Source organism: Drosophila persimilis, unplaced genomic scaffold (genome assembly GCF_003286085.1).
Source record: "Drosophila persimilis strain 14011-0111.01,24,50 unplaced genomic scaffold, DperRS2 tig00000572-arrow-pilon, whole genome shotgun sequence".
Lineage (NCBI taxonomy): Eukaryota > Metazoa > Arthropoda > Insecta > Diptera > Drosophilidae > Drosophila > Drosophila persimilis.
In genome coordinates this window covers 1,138,063-1,156,510 of record NW_020825321.1, presented here as the reverse complement: position 1 = coordinate 1,156,510, position 18,448 = coordinate 1,138,063, and the positions used below count along the sequence as shown (strand labels likewise).

At 44.1% G+C, this 18,448-nt stretch overlaps 1 protein-coding gene across 3 annotated transcripts in view; it reads right to left on the bottom strand.

Annotated features, from left to right (window-relative positions):
• LOC6603653 (nucleic acid dioxygenase ALKBH1) overlaps positions 1-17,566 on the bottom strand; it is a 53,959-nt gene extending 36,393 nt beyond the window's left edge. For 2 of the 3 annotated variants that reach the window (XM_026990261.1, XM_026990262.1), the window contains exon 1: positions 17,476-17,566. In XM_026990261.1, the coding sequence (XP_026846062.1) occupies positions 17,476-17,481 (6 nt within the window). In that variant the 5' untranslated portion in view covers positions 17,482-17,566. The remainder of the gene's footprint in view (positions 1-17,475) is intronic. The other variant, XM_026990260.1, reaches the window with a different exon arrangement.
• Between the last annotated feature and the right edge of the window lie 882 nt (positions 17,567-18,448).

Genomic DNA, 18,448 nt, shown 5'->3' with positions numbered 1-18,448 from the left:
TTGCCAAAACAGAACATAGAAATACGAAGTTGGCATTCGAAACTACACCGGAAATACTGAACATCAGAGAGAAATACGTCATGGATTTCTATATGGTTGGTAACCAACAGTTCCTATCATGTATTGACGTATACTCGAAGTTTGCCACTCTTGTAGAAGTAAAAAGTCGTGACTGGTTAGAAGCAAAAAGAGCCATCATGAAAGTTTTTAACGAGATGGGCAAACCAATTGAAATCAAAGCCGATAAAGATTCAGCTTTTATGTGCACAGCATTGCAAGCATGACTGAATGCGGAAAACGTCAAAATAGAGATCACTTCCAGCAAAAATGGAATATCTGACGTAGAAAGCTTTCATAAATGAAAAATTAAGAATAATATCTAGCGAGGATAACACAGAAGATAGATTAACGAAGTTTGAATTAATTCTTTATACTTATAATCATAAAACCAAACATAATACCACAAATAGGACACCAGCTGATATATTCATTTATGCAGGCTCACCTAATTATGACACACAACTAAATGAAGTGAATAAAATAACTCAATTAAATAAAAACCGCATAGAGTATGAAGTAGATACCCGCTATAAACTATCACCTCTAGTTAAGTCTAAGGTAACAAATCCTTTCAAAAGGACGGGTGAAATTAGACAGGTAGACGAAAAACATTATGAAGAAAAGAATAGGGGTAGGAAAATAACTCATTATAAATCAAAATTCAAGAAAAAGAAGAAATCTAATAGAAGCAAATATAATAATTCCAGAGAAACCGAGGAAGTTAATGGAATCGGCGAACTTCAACACAATTAAAATCCTCATCTTCCTCATAATTACCATCGTAATGGCACAGGGCCAAAACATAGAAATAAATCCTATAAAATCCCAAAACGGATATATGATATTCAAAACTGGATCGATTAACATACCTATCAATTACGAATACCATTATCTAACTGTTAATGTAACTAAAACCGAAGAACTATACCAAAATTTGTTAAGGCAAGCCACTAAATTCCAGGACATAATCCAAATAAAATATCTAGTAGACAAATTGCAAAGAGAAATGAACGGGCTAAAAATAACCAAAAGAAATAAAAGAGGCCTAATCAATATAGTAGGAACAGCCTACAAATATCTCTTTGGAACACTAGATCAGGAAGATAAAGTCGATTTGGAACAAAAAATATAAAATTTAGCCAGCCATAGCATTCAAATGAATGAACTAAATTTGGTAATAGATGCAGTTAATAGCGGAATAAACGTTATAAACAAACTAAATGAAGAAAAAGACAGGAATCAACAAATAGAAATTTTGATATTCAATCTACAACATTTCACAGAATATATCGAAGATATAGAACTAGGTATGCAATTAACTAGGCTCGGTATATTTAATCCAAAATTATTAAAACAAGACTACCTGGAACAAATAAATTCTGAGAAAATACTAAATATAAAAACCTCCACATGGCTAAAATCCGATACCAACGAAATTCTAATAATTTCCAACATTCCCAAAGACATTACAAAAGTACCAATCTATAAAATCGTTCCGTATATAGACGAATTAAATAACATGTTAACAGATATGACATACGACAAGTACTACATAAAAAATGAAGAAGTATTTGTTAAAGAAACTAGATTGAAAACCAATGACAATTGTATAAAAGGAATTTTAATGCAAACTCCCACTAAATGTCCATATTCCAAAACTTTTCAAAACTTTCAAATAAACTTTATTGAACCCAATATACTAATCACATGGAATCTTCCAAAAACAACGCTAAACCAGAATTGTGTAAACCTAGAAATCATAGCGGAAGGAAATACCATTATAAAAATCTAAAACTGTTCAATCCAATTAAATGAATTTACAATATCAAACACAATGTTAGATTTTGCCCAGAATGTTTATGTCAACAACAACATAACTAAAATAAAACCACTGTCGTATATCCAAACTAATGAAATAATTATGCAATACACCACATATAGTAACCTATTACAAATAAGTCTACTAATTTCATTTTTCATAATTATATTAGTACTACTAAGTTATGTAGCTGTTAAATTTACGAAAACTTCTAAAAGAGTCACGGTTAAATGTATAAACCCTATAATAGAAGCAGAAGAGGAACCAACCTCAGCCACCGCACTTGACACCCCGTCACTATACCCGAGGGTAATCGCCTAGGGACAGGCTAATAACAAACGTTGGGGGAGTGACATATCCATAATTCCCCACATCCCATACACATTATGTTTATGTACAATTCATCCACCCCATCCACACAAGTAACAGGACCCCACTCAAGAATCAATAACTGTTTCTTCCCATACTCCAAGCAAGGGCCCTCCATAATATAAACAATGGACCACATTGTTTCATCAACATTAGAATCACGCCACTCTCGAGAAATCGATTCTTTAGAATCACGCCACTCATGAGGACCAATCAAAGCTAGACATAAAACCAAGGAGTATCACATTCCTAGCTCCGTCATGTAATGCAACACCGATCGCCAGCAGTGGATGCCTTTCATCAAAGCCGACGCATCCCCAAATATCGATCCAGGCACGTACGCCACCGACACGAAGATGCAGCCGAGGAAAGCAACGCCCGAAGCCAGAGTCGGGAGTTCCAAGAGAAGGGCTCATGGAAACTAGCCAGCAGCAGAGAGATCAGTTCCGTTTGAGACAAGCAGACCGAAAGTCAAGTCGGGGAATTCATTTAAATCTTGTAACATAAAGATATTTAAGTTGTAAAATAAAAGTCTTTGTTAAAAAACTTAAAATCGAGTTGCGGATATTTAACTATATATATATATATGGATATATATCCCATGGATATATCCCGTAAGCCTGGCTTCATACCAAAGTCGTCTTCATTCTCAAGGCAGACAAGCCCTCGCACACTGCCCCCAAAGATTTCAGACCCATTAGTCTATCGACTTTCCTTCTGAAGACAATGGAATGGGTTTTGGGGATGCATCTCAAGGCGAATATTCCGCCTAGTCTAATCTCAGACTCCCAGCATGCCTATCGGAAGGGAAGATCCACCGAAACGGCTTTACACACGATCACCTCGATCATACAAGCGCCCCTCAACTGTAAGGAGTACACCCCAGTAGCCTTCCTCGACAGATCAGATGCTACAATTCAGGACGGTTGAGACTTCACTGGGGACGTCAACATCCACCAGATTTGACAGCAGTCATCCCGCAGGTCGGAGTCCTCTCCCCCCTCCTATGGAACGTGGCAGTGAACGAACTGCTGCGGGAGATAGAGGGGGGTGGCTGCCGCGTGGTGGCGTATGCGGACGATGTTACTATAGCATTCTCGGGTAAATTCCCGCAGACGCTGTGTGAGTGCCTGACAAGCACACTCATGAAGATGTCAAAATGGGCAGACAAATGCCGTCTAGGCGTCAACCCGTCTAAAACGGAACTGGTGCTCTTCACAAGGAAGTACAAAGTTCCGGCACTGATTCCCCCAAGACTATGTGGGGAAGCGCTAGTCTTCAGCAACAACGACAAGTATCTTGGCCTAATCCTCGATAGAAAGCTCGACTGAATATTGAGTATAGAGGATAGAGTAAAGAAGGCCACAGTAGCCCTCTATACTTGCAGGAAAGCCATCGGACTAAAATGGGGAATGAACCCCTATATAGTTCGGTGGCTTTACACCGCCATCATACGACCGATCATGCTCTATGGAGTGGTGGTATGGTGGCCAGCCCTAGACAAAGGACATGCCTCAATAAACTCAGCAGAGTTCAACGCATGGCAGAGCTATGCATAACTGGCTGGCTACGCACTACTCCAGGGGAAGCCCTGGATACTGTGCTGGACCTCCTCCCCATAGATCTCATGGGAAGGAAGGTGGCAACACTTTCCGCACTCAGAATGAGAGAAGCCAGACTGTGGAAAGCGTCCGCGGTTGGGCACTCGGGAATCCTGACGAGACTTCCGCAATTACCAGAGAGGACAGATTATTGTATCCCTAGTGATCACCTCTCGACGCCTTTCCAGGTATCAATCCCACCTAGGGATGACTGGGAGATGACCAGGACCCGTAAATGCGGTTCACTTCTACACTGATGGCTCAAAGTTAGACGGCCGCGTGGGAGGCGGAATCTACTGCAGCGAACTGAACATCAGTTATTGCTTCAGGTTGCTTGCAGTGTGTTCCAAGCGGAGGTTGTAGCCATCAAGGAGGCCATTTCTATAGTCTCCAAACTACGTCTAGACACGCACTTAGTGTGCGTCTTCTCGGACAGCCAAGCAGCTATTAAAGCTTTGGGCTCAATATCGTCGAACTCAGCGACTGTAAATGACTACCGCAGGTCTCTGCACGAGATCGCAGAGCAGTTAGATCTCTTCCTTATACGGGTCCCAGGTCACAGGGACAGGAACGACGCCGCCGACGGGCTGGCCAGGCAGGGTACTACGACTCCGCTCCTATCGGAGAGGAAGCAGGTAGCGATGCCTCTGGCAAAGTGCAGGCTCCTCACACACGAATTGTTCGAGCAAAATGCCAATAGGAGATGGCAGCAAACCGTCTCCTGTATAGTCTCAAGATTGATATGGCCATATCGATCGAAGAAGCTCTCAGCAGAGCACAGTGCTCTGCAGTTACTCGAGCCATTACGGGACACTGGCAGATCGGCACTCATGCCTCTAGACTGTCAATCCCTCACAACAACTTCTGCAGGAGTTGTCGCGACGAGGAAGAGGAGGAATCGGTCCCCCATTTCTTCTGCCACTGCCCGGCCCTTGGAAATCGTCGTCTTCGTACTCTCGGGGCCGCTTTCCTCACGGACATTTCGGACCTGTTCGAAATCAAACCAAGGACCTTGTCCAAATTCATCCAAGCCTCCGGATGGGACTGCCCTTAATGTTTGCAACAGCTTGTTTTCCACGGTTTTAAGGCATTGTGAAGGGGCCCACGCCCATACGGCATCACAGCGGACCTTTCTACAGGTCCAAGTGAGCTTAGGGGTGTTTTATCACTGCTGCAAGCTACCTCCTGAACTTAACCTAACCTAACCCGGCTATCATTGACAGCGATGATTTTGAGGCGATTTTGAATAAAAGTTCTACCGGTATCAGCGTAACCCAATTAATGGGCGCTGCCAATGTGAGGGCCGTAGTTAACAAAGAATTAATAATATTCGTAATCGAAATGCCTAGACCTAATTACATTTGTAAGAAAATAACTATGTTTCCTGTCGACCATAGCGGGGTAATAATCCGAGTGCCAGAGAACATCGTAGCGGAGTGCGACAGCAAGCTCATTGCAGTCACGTCATGGAAAGGGCTCCCAAACCTTGCCTTTTGCAAGGCGGCACCGACAAACAACTGTGCCCAAGAGCTGCACTCCGTCGCAGTAGCCCACTGCGACACACAACCCAACGATCTGCCCCGATCGTCGAAGTAGATGAGGGCGTGGTAATAATCAACGCCGCACATGCCATCGTGACCATTGACAATGGCCCGGAACGCCGAATTACGGGAACGTACCTGGTAACTTTTGACCAGGTCGCCTGCACCAACTTCAATAGCGTGCCGAAAAGGCTCCCAGGTGTGACAGTGGCCACGAGAATCAACGTCACCCGGCACCAAACTCTACTGAGCCTGCCATACCTCCACAAACTCAGCGAGGAACATTTAGAACGCATCGCTGAAGTTCAGACGGGCCTTGTCACCGGACCCGTGATAGCCGTAGCCGTAGGCGTACTCATATGCGCCATCATAGCTGGAATCTTCTGAAGTGGAATCTTCCAAGTGCTGAAGAACTTGGGCTTGACCGAGGACGGCCAAGTCTTGAAGGAGGGAGTAGTTAACAAACCTTAACCAAATTGGCCACTGGTCGGAGCGATTTCTGCAAGATCACTGAGTAGGCAGATTCGCTGACCGTGGGAGCGCGGCCGCCGACACCGCCGGATGCCAGCCTGCATCGGACACCAGACACGAGGCGCAATGTCAGCGTTTCTGATGAACTGCGACGGGCACGGCGGACGATGAGCGAGGGCTCGAGACCGGGAGTTTGGGTACATTAAGTTTACTTTTATATTGATCCGCCGAGTGGCAATTACATTTTTCGGTGTTAGCCTTGTGGTTTATAGCAACTCATAATTACGAATAAAGTGTTCATCATATTATTCCAAATAACCCGAAAACATATTATTTACTTGTATGTATCTTCCAAATCTGCACGTCCTTCATCACTCGGATTAAGGTCTTCAATATTAGTTTGGACATTAAAAACATTCTTAAAATACGTTCTAAGATGTTCAACCGATAGCGAAGCTCATCATTGCATATCGGGGTTTCCGATTTAGCATCAACCACAGATTTGATCCGAGTTATATTGCGTTTTATATTGCTCCGTTGCCGTTTTAAATCTTCGAGCGTCGTCATTTTGTTGTGTAGTGTAATAACGCTGACACAGAACTAAAGCTTCCAAAAATAACACAGGAAACAACAACAAAAAAAAACGCAGCAAAGCAGCAGCAACTAGAGCACAAATCCAACGGTGAGAGCGAAGGGGGCAAAGATGAGCGCAGTTCCAAAGCGGAAAGTCAGCGAAAGTTCCAGCAGCGGCAACGAAAGCAAAACGAAAATGAAGCGGTGGAAATCCAATAGAAAGAATGCGTTGATCGATGGACCCAAGCAGGTAGATGCAAAGCGAACGAACCGAGAATGCAAGCGCCGTTGAATCCGTTGTGGGTGACAAGCAAATGATAAAATTAAGCAAGAACGGCAAAAGCAAAGCGAGGAAAATGAACCCGCGCTTGAGATTAACAATTCTGATACGGTTTTCGGAACTTTCGTTTGCAGCTGTGAGACGAGCGAATGTTGTAACTGTTGCCTTTGCAGATTGCGATTAGTTTAATTGTTCACAGAAGAATTAACACACATGCCCCACGTTGGGCGCCAAAATGTTTAAGCACGGAGCGTTTTCCGCATTAATGTTTATTCACGGATAGGGGTGTTAATTTTTAGTAAACGAATTAAATTTGGTATATACGTTAGCCGTGCAAGAAAAGTCGATGGATGCGTTTGAACGTTAGGCAATAACTATTTATTACAAATCTTAGTGCTTGAGCATTGGGCATAAGAGAGACTCTGTGGTGTTTTTTTTGCAATGATTGTGAGAGTAAGTTCACAAAGTGAGCGTGGGCTATCTATTTTACAAGGGTCATTCGAGTAGTTTATTTCGTTAAAACAGATTGACCGAACACTACCAATTGGAGAGATGTCTGAGGAAGCCCAGGAGACAAGAAACAAAGATTACAAAAAATACAGAAGTATGAATACGTGCAAGACATCACGAATCAAGCAAAACCAAGACCTTTACAACATGTTGGCAGCCTCTTCAGATCCATAAATTTCAACCATTAGATATGTTAGATAACAAAATAAATCGGCAAGCAGTTATTCTTCAGAAATGATACGTTTATTAGATATTCCTCCCACAAAACAGGAAGTAAAGGATTATTTTACAGTAACAAAAAAATTCACCAACTTTCAGATTAAAAAAATTTGTTTCTTTTAATTTAGGTTAAGTTCAAAATTTAATTATTTTATATGCACCAGCAACAAAGTTCAACTTTAACCCATTATTGTGAAGCATTAAGACATTTTAGCACGTAAGCACATTGATTTTTCTTTCAAATGCAGTTTGTTTCATGGAGATTCTTTATTTGTTCAGAAGTTATCAATTTAGCAAGTTAAAAAGCGGAATGTCACACTGTGCGACGCCTTTTGCTTATAATAAAAGATGGTTATCCACAGGCTAATTTCTTGGTCTGAATAAAAATGTTTCTCCCTAATTGGATTCGAACATCGAAGAAACATGGCTATCCACAGTCGAAAACAGAAAGAACAAAAATTTAAATAATTTTTTCTAGCATCTCTTATTCAAATTCCTTTAAATTATATATTGTCTATTACGCTCTCAATGCATAGACGCAAGCCTTTTCTTACTTCTTGCTGCTTATATTGCAGTATTTCGCTCGTTTCTTGGTAAGTAAAAATATCATCAAAGTCAGGGTAGAACGGAATTTTCCACAAACTTGTACAGTTTCACAGTTGTGCAAAATCGAAGTTCACAGCCACGGCCTCTAGACTTTGTAAAAAGAACTAGCAAACAATAAACCATTATATAAACATCTATGGCTGGCGAAAATCCTCTAGCTGAACCCTCCACGAGGGTGCCGGCTGAGCAATGGACACTGCATTACCCCGGAGAAGGGTAATGCACTGTCGCTTGCTCTGTTCGGGGTAATGCAGTGTCTAGCTAAGGCTATGGTCTATGGTCCGGCGTCTTCCCGATTCAAAGTCGGGGAACCGAACCAGGGCCATGGCTAGAGGTGCCTGGCGGTCAGGCCTAAAATGCTAGGGGGTGGTCCCTCCGAAAAATATTAACCAGTATGGACCCTCGGGCCAACTATGGAGTCGAAGAAGCAGCAAGCACGGGTTGGGATGTCAACCCAAACGTCGGTGGAAAGCGTGACTGCTACCACCGGCGGGCACGGGGAGGAGCAGTCCTCTCTGCGTGTCGCCAGCGGTCACACCTCAGACTTGGCGGGAGCAGGCCAGGTCAGTTGTAAAGCCACACTGCCACAACAACAACAACAAAAACAACTCACTCCGTAGCCTGCAAGTTGAGCCGCACAGATGCCGTAGTCGATACAGACACGGATCTGGAGAGCGTGCTCTCTCTAAGCAGGACGGATGAAGAGAGCCTTCTCCGCTCGCCGGAACCAGGCACCAGCTCCCTGCGTAGGGAAGGGCCGAAGCGTTCCAAGGAGGGGATGAAGGCCAAAGCGCAATACAAAGCAGCCCTCAACATAAAAAGCCGGCTGCAAGGTAAAGCAGACATCTCCCAGGAGAAGGTCAAGCTAGCCTGGGCCGAGCAGCGAGTAGAGGAGGGCCGACTACATTATGCTCAGATGCCACAGATGAGGGCGTCGAATGGCGAATATGCCAATAAGGTGGAGGAGATGATGGCCACCAAGAGGCAACGCTCGACTGAGAGTGCCATTAAGGTCCAGCGAGCAAGCGGCAACGCGGGCCCAAGAGTGCAGCCCCTCCACCGAAAGCGGCCAAGAAGCCAACGAAGCCGAAAGCGAAGGTCAGCGATGTGACCAAACGACATCTGATCGTGGCACTCATCGACCGGAGCGAGGAAAACGGCTAGATGTCAGCGGCACAGTGGAAGCTTGTGCAAGCGCGTCTCGTCGACGCACTGTTTGCACACATGGAAGAAGACCCCGCGGCCCCAATGCCCACGTTCGATGGTGCTGGGTGGCTAAATGGGGCTAAGATCCTAAAGTGCAACGACGATCCAACCCTAAGGTGGCTGACGCGTACGGTCTGCCAACTGGAGGCGATGTGGGAGGGGGCCAAGCTGGAGGTTGTGGACCGGGAGCTTATCCCGTCCAAGCCTAAGGCGAAGGTACTCTTCCCCATCACAATCCAGGGGGACCGAGCGCTGAAGCTCCTTCAGCGGCAAAACGCGGACGTGCCAACGGCCGATTGAAGGATCCTACACATTGGTAGCCCACTACCCAACAAGGGGGGCCAATGTGTGATCCTCCAAATAAACAAGGAAGCAGAGGATCTGCTATACCCCAAGTTCGGGAAGATGGCGTGGGGCATGGGTAGCGTCTACCTGCGCCTCAAAAAGCGCCACCCTAAGGACAAGGACGCGCATACCCTGCAGGCAGGCGAGGTGGAAAAGGACCTAGGTCTCGAGTCCATCGTGGAGGCCGCCCAGGGTCTTGCGCTTGAAGACGAAGAAGAGGAGGACGGTGATCTGACGCTGGTAGTCAACCCGTCAGGTGCAAGTGAGCCAGCCACCCATGCTGAGTGTGCTGCAGCTCAACTTGCATAAAAGCAAGGTAGCGTCGGCGCAGCTCCTCATCGCCATGGAGCAAGGGCTCGCCGACATAGCTCTAGTCCAGGAGCCCTGGATTGCGACAGGCAATCCAGTGGCCGGACTAAAGTCCTCAAATCATAATCTGATCTACTCAACATCGGTAAGCAGGAACAGAACCGTCGTACTCGTACGAAAGGGAATCCATTCTTACCTTATGTCTCATTACAGCACGGATGACCTGACGGTTGTGATGCTGGAAAGTGAGGAAAAGCGCTTTCTGGTGGCTTCCTGCTACATGGCTCACGACAGACCCGCACCACCCGACGAACTCAGGAGCCTGGTGACAGAAGCCGGCACCAAAAACTATCAACTCGTCATCGAAGAGGAAGAACGAAGAGGAGGTCCAAGCTACTCTGGTGGAACCGAGATCTCTCTCTCCAAAGGAACAACCTCAAGGAATTCTTCAAGATCGCCAAACAAGCGAACGAAGAGATTGTCAATGAGGAATATAAAATCCTACTTAGGAGCTACAAGAAGGAAATACGTAAGGCACAAAGGAACTCGTGGAGAAACTTCTGCTCCAACATCGAGAAAGTGCCCGAAACCGCTAGGCTTCGGAAGCTGCTCTCAAAGCAGCCCACAGTATAGAGGCAACTAAAACTAGACAACGGACAGTGGACAGAGGGCAGTAAAGAAGCCCTAACAGCACTAATGGAGGCGCACTTCCCTGGATGCACCGAGGTCACTGACGCCAAGGAGCATCAGGACCTAGCAACCGAGGAACAGCACCCTCCAATAGGTCTGTTAACCACTAAGAGAATCCACTGGGCCATAGACTCCTTCGCGGGCATAAAAGCACCAGGACTGGACGGGATATTCCCAGCCATGATGCAGTTGACCAACGAGGTTATTACCCCATGGCTCTTCGCAATATACTCAGCATGCCTAAGTACGGGCTATATCCAATGGAGAACCTCGAGAGTTGTCTTCCTCCCTAAGGCAGGAAAGTGCAGCCACGTGAGTCCCAAGGATTACAGTCCGATAAGCCTTACCTCCTTTATACTAAAAACACTAGAAAAGCTGTTGGATTTGCACATCAGGAATGAGGTAGAGGGACTGATGTCAACAAACCAACACGCCTACACTAAAGGGAAATCAGTGGAGACGGCAGTACACTCGCTAGTAGCCACCATCGAGAGCGCCCTTCACAACAAAAAGTATGCTTTGGGAGCATTTGTGGACATCTCAGGAGCATTCAACAACGTGGCCACAACCGCAATAACAAGTCGCCTAGAAGCGAATAACATACACCCTGCAATCAACGTCTGGATCAAAAACCTCCTAAGTTGCAGACGGGTGCAATCGGAGTTGGGCACTGCTTCCATGGTAAAGGGGGCACACAGAGGCACACCTCAGGGTGGAATCCTGTCGCCACTACTGTGGAATCTGGTGGTCGACGACCTCATCAAGAGATTTGAAAGGAAGGCCCCAAAGATAACAGCCTATGCAGACGACATAAGCATACTTATTACGGGTGTATGTCCATCGACCCTCAGCTCCTTAATGGAACGTACACTCAGGGAGATACGTGAGTGGGCGGAAGAGGTCGGACTCAGTATCAACGCGGACAAGACGGACCTCATCCTCTTTACCAAGAGGTACAAGGTACCGATATGGACCCCCCGAAAATTGACCAAACTAGGCTGACCCCAAAATCACAGGTGAAATACCTAGGCACAGTACTGGACAGCAAGCTGGCATGGAGGCCCAATGTAGTGGAAAGGGTGAAGAAGGCTACCATTGCGCTTTATGCATCCAAGAAGATGCTCAGCAGCACATGGGGCCTGTCACCTGCTCTAATGCACTGGATCTACATCTCGGTGGTGCAACCAACTCTGCTGTATGGAGCCTTAGTGTGGTGGCAGGCTACTGAAAGGAAGACATACCATAAGCTTATGGAAAAGACTCAGCGACAGGCTCTGCTCTGTATTACAGGGGCGCTGAGGTCAACCCCAACAAAAGCACTCGAAACTGTACTCGGAATCGACCCCCTGGACATTCACGCTCGCCTGATTGCGGGAAAGGCAGCACAACGCCTCATAGCATCAGGAAATCTATCGCCACAAGGATACGGGCATAGTTCAATCGGCAGGGAAATGACCAGATCGACTGATTACATGACCCCCCAAACTTGCCTTGACGTCAAAACAACCACATCTTTGGGACCTGAAGACTGGAAAATTGGAAGGGACCAAACTGAGCACCTCAATATATACACAGACGGCTCCAAGATGGACGGAGGAGTAGGAGCGGGCCTATACTGTACAGACCCTGAGATAAGGCTGTCGTATAAGCTACCGGACCCATGCAGCATATTCCAGGCAGAAGTTTTTGCCATCGGGAAAGCAGCGGAGGTCGCTCTCCTCACAGAACGAGCACACGATGCGGTCAACCTATTCGTCGACAGCCAAGCGGCGATAAGATCCATGCAGTCGTCCGCGGTCAGTTCCAGAAGTGTCTTGGCGAGCAGGGAGGCATTAGACATCCTAAGCACGACAAAGACAGTGCGGATCTATTGGGAAGGAAACGAAGCGGCGGACGTACTAGCTAAGGAAGGCGTCGGGCTGGAGAATAGGAGAACCGAGAACGTGCCTGTCTCCCTCAGAACGCTGCAAGGCGATCTAGAGAAGCAGGCTAGAGCACAGACTGATAGCAGGTGGAGGAGTACCACCACCTGCAGAACCTCGAAGATAATGTGCAAGGAGCGCAACGAGAAACTTAGCCACTACCTACTGCACCTACTACGAAAGGACTGTAGATTGATAGTGGGAATACTAACAGGTCACTGTCTGGCTGCTGCACATGCAGCAAAGCTAGGCATCACCAACAGAGACAGTTGTAGGAAATGTGAGGAACCTGGGGCTATCGAAACCCTGGAACATCTCATCTGCAACTGTTCGGCTCTCTCAAGGGCAAGGAGGAGATACCTGGGCGCCCCAGTGTTGGCATCACTGGAAGATGCCTCGAAAAGGACGCCACAGGAACTGCTGGCCTATGCTAAAAACACCTCGATTCTCGGGGACTTTTAAAACCACATTAACACTCCCGCGACGGTTCATACACCCCCCATCCGGATAACTAAGGGCCATATTGGCCTATGCGTGGCCCCGCTGAGGGCCGTCCGGGTTAACCTAACCTAACCTATAAACATCTAGCAACGGAGAAATTTTTGTAGTAAATGTAGTGAATGTTGCCAAAAAAGCTCGGCAGCTTCCAACCTTAAGGCTGAAGAGGGCTTACATAACTCTTTTTTAGCCATATTTTTTAATTATGCTATGAAACGTAAGACTGTACAAACTATTTTTGTGCAAAGAAAGCTTTCTTTGTCAGTTCATTTTTATACCCGATACTCAAAATGAGTATTGGGGTATATTAAATTTGTGGTAAAAGTGGATGTGTGTAACGTCCAGAAGGAATCGTTTCCGACCCTATAAAGTATATATATTCTTGATCAGCATTAATAGCCGAGTCGATTGAGCCCTGTCTGTCTGTCCGTCCGTCCGTCTGTCCGTCTGTCCGTCCCCTTCAGCGCCTAGTGCTCAAAGACTATAAGAGCTAGAGCAACGATGTTTTGGATCCAGACTTCTGTGATATGTCACTGCTACAAAAATATTTCAAAACTTTGCCCCACCCACTTCCGCCCCCACAAAGGACGAAAATCTGTGGCATCCACATTTTTAAAGATACGATAAAACCAAAAACGCAGAATCGTAGAGAATGACCATATCTTTTAGACTGCAGAATCTGAATTGGATCGTATTATTATTATAGCCAGAATCAAGAAAACAATTTCATTTTTTCTCGCCCTGTCTCTCTCTAACACACACGTAGCATAGGCGGCTTTGCTTAGAGTAAAACATTAGCGCCTAGATCTCAGAGACTATAAAAGCTAGAGCAACCAAATTTGGTATCCACACTCCTAATATATCAGACCGAGACGAGTTTGTTTCAAAATTTCGCCACACCCCCTTCCGCCCCCGCAAAGGATGAAAATCTGGGGATATTCATAAATCTCAGAGACTATTAAGGCTAGAGTAACCAAATTTGGTATCCGCACTTCTGTTAGATCTCACTATAAAACGTATATCTCAAAATTTCGCCCCACCCCCTTCCGCCCACACAAAGGACGAAAATCTGATGCATCCACAATATTGCAGAATTGAGAAAACTAAAAACGCAGAATCATAAATAATGACCATATCTATCAGGTTGCTGAATCTGGATCAGATCGGATCATTTTTATAGCCAAAAGGAACAAATCAATTTGCAGTGGCTACGCAGCGCCCGACGTCACGCTCAGACTGATTTTCTGTCTCTCTCGCACGCACTCTTTGTCGTGTCGTTTAATATTAGCGGCGTCTGCCGGAGGAGAGCCATACTGACTTATTATCGGGTATAACCGTAGAGTTGCGGTGTCCGCAGCAACTCACAACGTTCCCCCTCGTTAATTGTAAACAAGAGTTGAAATATGGAGTATTTTTTTTTAACCAATCTAAATATGGATCTTTAATATGAAATCAAATTGTCTCTTTTAACTAATAGGCTCTGCACACTGAGCTCATCCCGGGGGTATGGTGGGATTTTTAGACAGATGTGAAACTCCGATTCACATTGGTAACATCCACCAGCCGTCAAAATCATCTTATGCCACTAACAAGTACATTCAATTCGCGCGGAATAATTATTAATTATTAATTAATAATAATTAATTAATTAATTAATAATTAATTAATAATTATTAATTTTTATACCCGACACTCAAAATGAGTATTGGGGTATATTAGATTTGTGGTGAAAATGGATGTGTGTAACGTCCAGAAGGAATCGTTTCCAACCCCATAAAGTATATATATTCTTGATCAGCATCAATAACCGAGTCGATTGAGCCCTGTCTGCCCGTCCCTATTAGCGCCTAGTTCTCAAAGACTATAAGAGCTAGAGCAACGACATTTAACATCCAAGCTTCTTTGATATGTCACTATTACAAGTACATTTCAAAACTTTGCCCCGCCCATTTCAGCCCCCACAAAAGGCGAAAATCTGTGGCATCCACAAATTTAAAGATACGAGAAAACTGAAAACGCAGAATCGAAGAGGATGACTATATGTTCTAGAGTGTAAAATCTGAACAAGATCGTATAATTATTATAGCCAGAATCAAGAAAACAATTTCATTTTTTAAAGCCCTGTCTCTCTCTAACACACACGTAGGATAGCCGGCTTTGCTTAGCGTAAAACATTAGCGCCTAGATTTCAGAGACTATACAAGTTAGAGCAATCAAATTTGGTATCCACACTCCTGAGATATCGGACCTTGACGAGTTTGCTTCAAAATTTTGCCACACTCCCTTTCGCCCCCGCAAAGGACAAAAATCTGGGAAATCCACAAATCTCAGACTATTAGACCTGACTGTAGAGCTCTCACTGTTACAAAACTATTTGTAATTTTTCACTGCAGAACTCACTGTTACAAGTTTATTTCGTTTTGCTCACTGTAGAGAGCTCACTGCTACAAGTGTGATTCAAAATTTCGCCCCATCCCCTTCCGCCCGCACAAAAGACGAAAATCTGTGGCAACCACAATTTTGAATATAGGAGAAAATTAAAAACGCACAATCATAGGGAATGGCCTTATCTACCAGATTGCCGAATCCGAATCAGATCGGATTATTATTATAGGCAAAAGTAACAAATCAATTTGCAGTGGCTACGCAGCGCCCGTACATTCGATACATTCAGCCAGGCTCCGTTTTTCACATTCACAAAATTTTTCCGATTTACTTTTGAATACACATAAATTGGGGCTTCCGTTTTCACATTCCGCAAGATTTATTCGTTGTGAAAACGAAAACATTTTCGTTGACGAAATGAAAAGTCAACGGAATTTTATACAACGAAACGAACCTTAATTGCAAAAGGAAAAAATAGATGACTTATTGATGCACTAACATAAACTTGACACCTATATCCTATATCAGGGTAATTTAACTTTTGCTTTCTTTATAAATAATTTTATTTTAACCCAACCTCAAATGTGGCTCGGAAAAAATTGGCCAGGGCAACAACAATTTTCGTTTTGGTGCAAACAGCAAAAATATTTAAAAGCTGGAGATCCTTAAAACGAAAACGAAAGGTTTTGGCTGAAAACGTAATCCGCAAAAGTAAATGAAAAACGGATGCTTGAATAAGTGAATTTTTTAATTTTGATTGGTCGAAACCCAGAAAAAGTTTCCTAATTCCTAAAAAAAATGCTGGACCATAATCTTTGTATTCCCCAGTATACGACATAATATTTTGTATTTAAATTTAAATTCATTAATGTACCTTTTGAGGAGGTGTTTTGAGAATCAGCAAACGCGATATTGAAGACTCGACAAAAAAAAGACAAGAATGGCAGAAATACGTCTGAGAGACTCCGACTAATGGGTACCACAGCACACAGGTCACTCATCCATACTAAACAATAGCAATATAGTCCCAAAAATGGAGTGCCGAGATATACCCCGATACTCCTTTAAACTTAATAATCCCTCACAGAGACGAATGGCTCGAGGGACTTCCAGGTCCAGATGGGGCCATAAACATCTTCACAGATGAATCGCAGCAGACAAGGTTTCCAGATCACTGACTAAAATCCCAATTCGCCAAGACTAGGAGGGTGATCGAATGCAAATGGCCACCTGTTAGCTCATTATAAAAAAGCAATTCAAGCGACTAATTGACTAATGGGTGGCCAATAGTGACACTTTTTCGCATAACTCGGCAAACATGGCCGAAACATCACAAAGAGGCGCACCACTTCACAGTGGGCGGAACGGCCTCTCTGGCGGAATTAAAGCCGCAACACTACATTTATACCCGATACATAGTCAGTATGGCTACATTGAACAACAAAAAGTGCGAGCGGAAGAGACAGAAAACGTGTCTGAACATGTCGTCGGGCGCTGCGTAACCACTGCAAATTGATTTGTTCCTTTTGGTCCGATCTGATCCAGATTCGGCAATCTGGTAGATATGGTCATTCTTTATGATTGTGCGTTTTTAATTTTCTCGTATCTTCAATATTGTGGATGCCACAGATTTTCGTCCTTTGTGGGGGCGGAAGTAGGCGGGGCGAAGTTTTGAACTATTCTTGTAGCAGTGAAATATCACAGAAGTGTGTATACAAAATGTTTATCTAGCTCTTATAGTCTTTGAGCACTTGGCGCTCGGCTCGGACAGCCGTATTCCTACACAACTGAGAGACAATGTATGCTCAATATTAGAAAAAGATATCTTGAAAACTGAGCGACTAAGTTTTTTCATTAAAAAAACAGGATGGTTTATCGACTAGGCTAGTCAACCTAATATAGAATAACTGCACATCAATCATAAAATATAGAGTCCGAGATGCTTTCTTAAGGTCATTGCAACCATCTGAGAATATAGGGAGAATTAACTGTTAATACATTGCTAAACATATGCGGCAAAACCATATGGACCGACACATGTACCAACATACGAATATGTAGATGTACGTACACGCATACTATTTTGTAATATCCGTTGTTCTGTAACCGTAACCTCATTGCTACAGCAATCAAAATCAATAACATTGTTTAGATCTGGTGTAGTACATTTCGCTTTATAATATTTAAAAGACCGTTGGAACATTATAAAATATGAGTAACAAATTAATGTGCCGACCGAATAAGGATTGATAATGAGATATACAACTTCTTAGCATGCGTATGCATATGTCAGTATTTTTTAATAAGTGCAGAGTCCAAATAATAGTGGTATTCTAACAACTAGTATTAATTTGTTTTTTTTTTTAAATTAGTTTTTACAACATTTAACTTTTTAACACATACATATAGCGCTATATAGTGCTCTCTTATTTGCCGTTGTAACTTTAAGTTACACCAGATCGATTTGATGTTCTTTAAGTATAGTGTAAGATAGTCTAGGGCGAAGCGGCAGCATATTAAAGCTATCTCTCGTTCTTGGCGAATTCGCCCCACTTCGCCACCGTGGATAAGTAAGACCAAAGAGCTATTTATACGAAGAAAAAAATAATCGTTAAATGTGACGTACTTTTCGTACTTTCACGTGTACAACAGCCAGAAGGAAGCGTTTCCGACCCCATAAGGTATATATATATTCTTGATCAGCATCAATAGCCGAGTTGATTGAGCCATTTCAGTCTGTCTGTCTAATGTCAATGTCCCTATGAGCGTCTAGTGCACAGAGACTAGAGCAACGACATTTTGTATCCAGACTTTTGTGATATGTTACAGTTACAAGTGTATTTCAAAATTTCTCCCGCCTCCTTCCACCCCCACAAAGTTCGCAAATCTGTGTCATCTACAATTTTGAAGATATCTTCCAAGATAGGAAGATCTTCCAAATTGGATCAATACTATAGCTAGAAGGAACAAATGAAATTGCAGTGGCTACGCAACACTTCCACGCGCTTACTCATTCTATCTCCCTCTCTCACACACTATTCCAC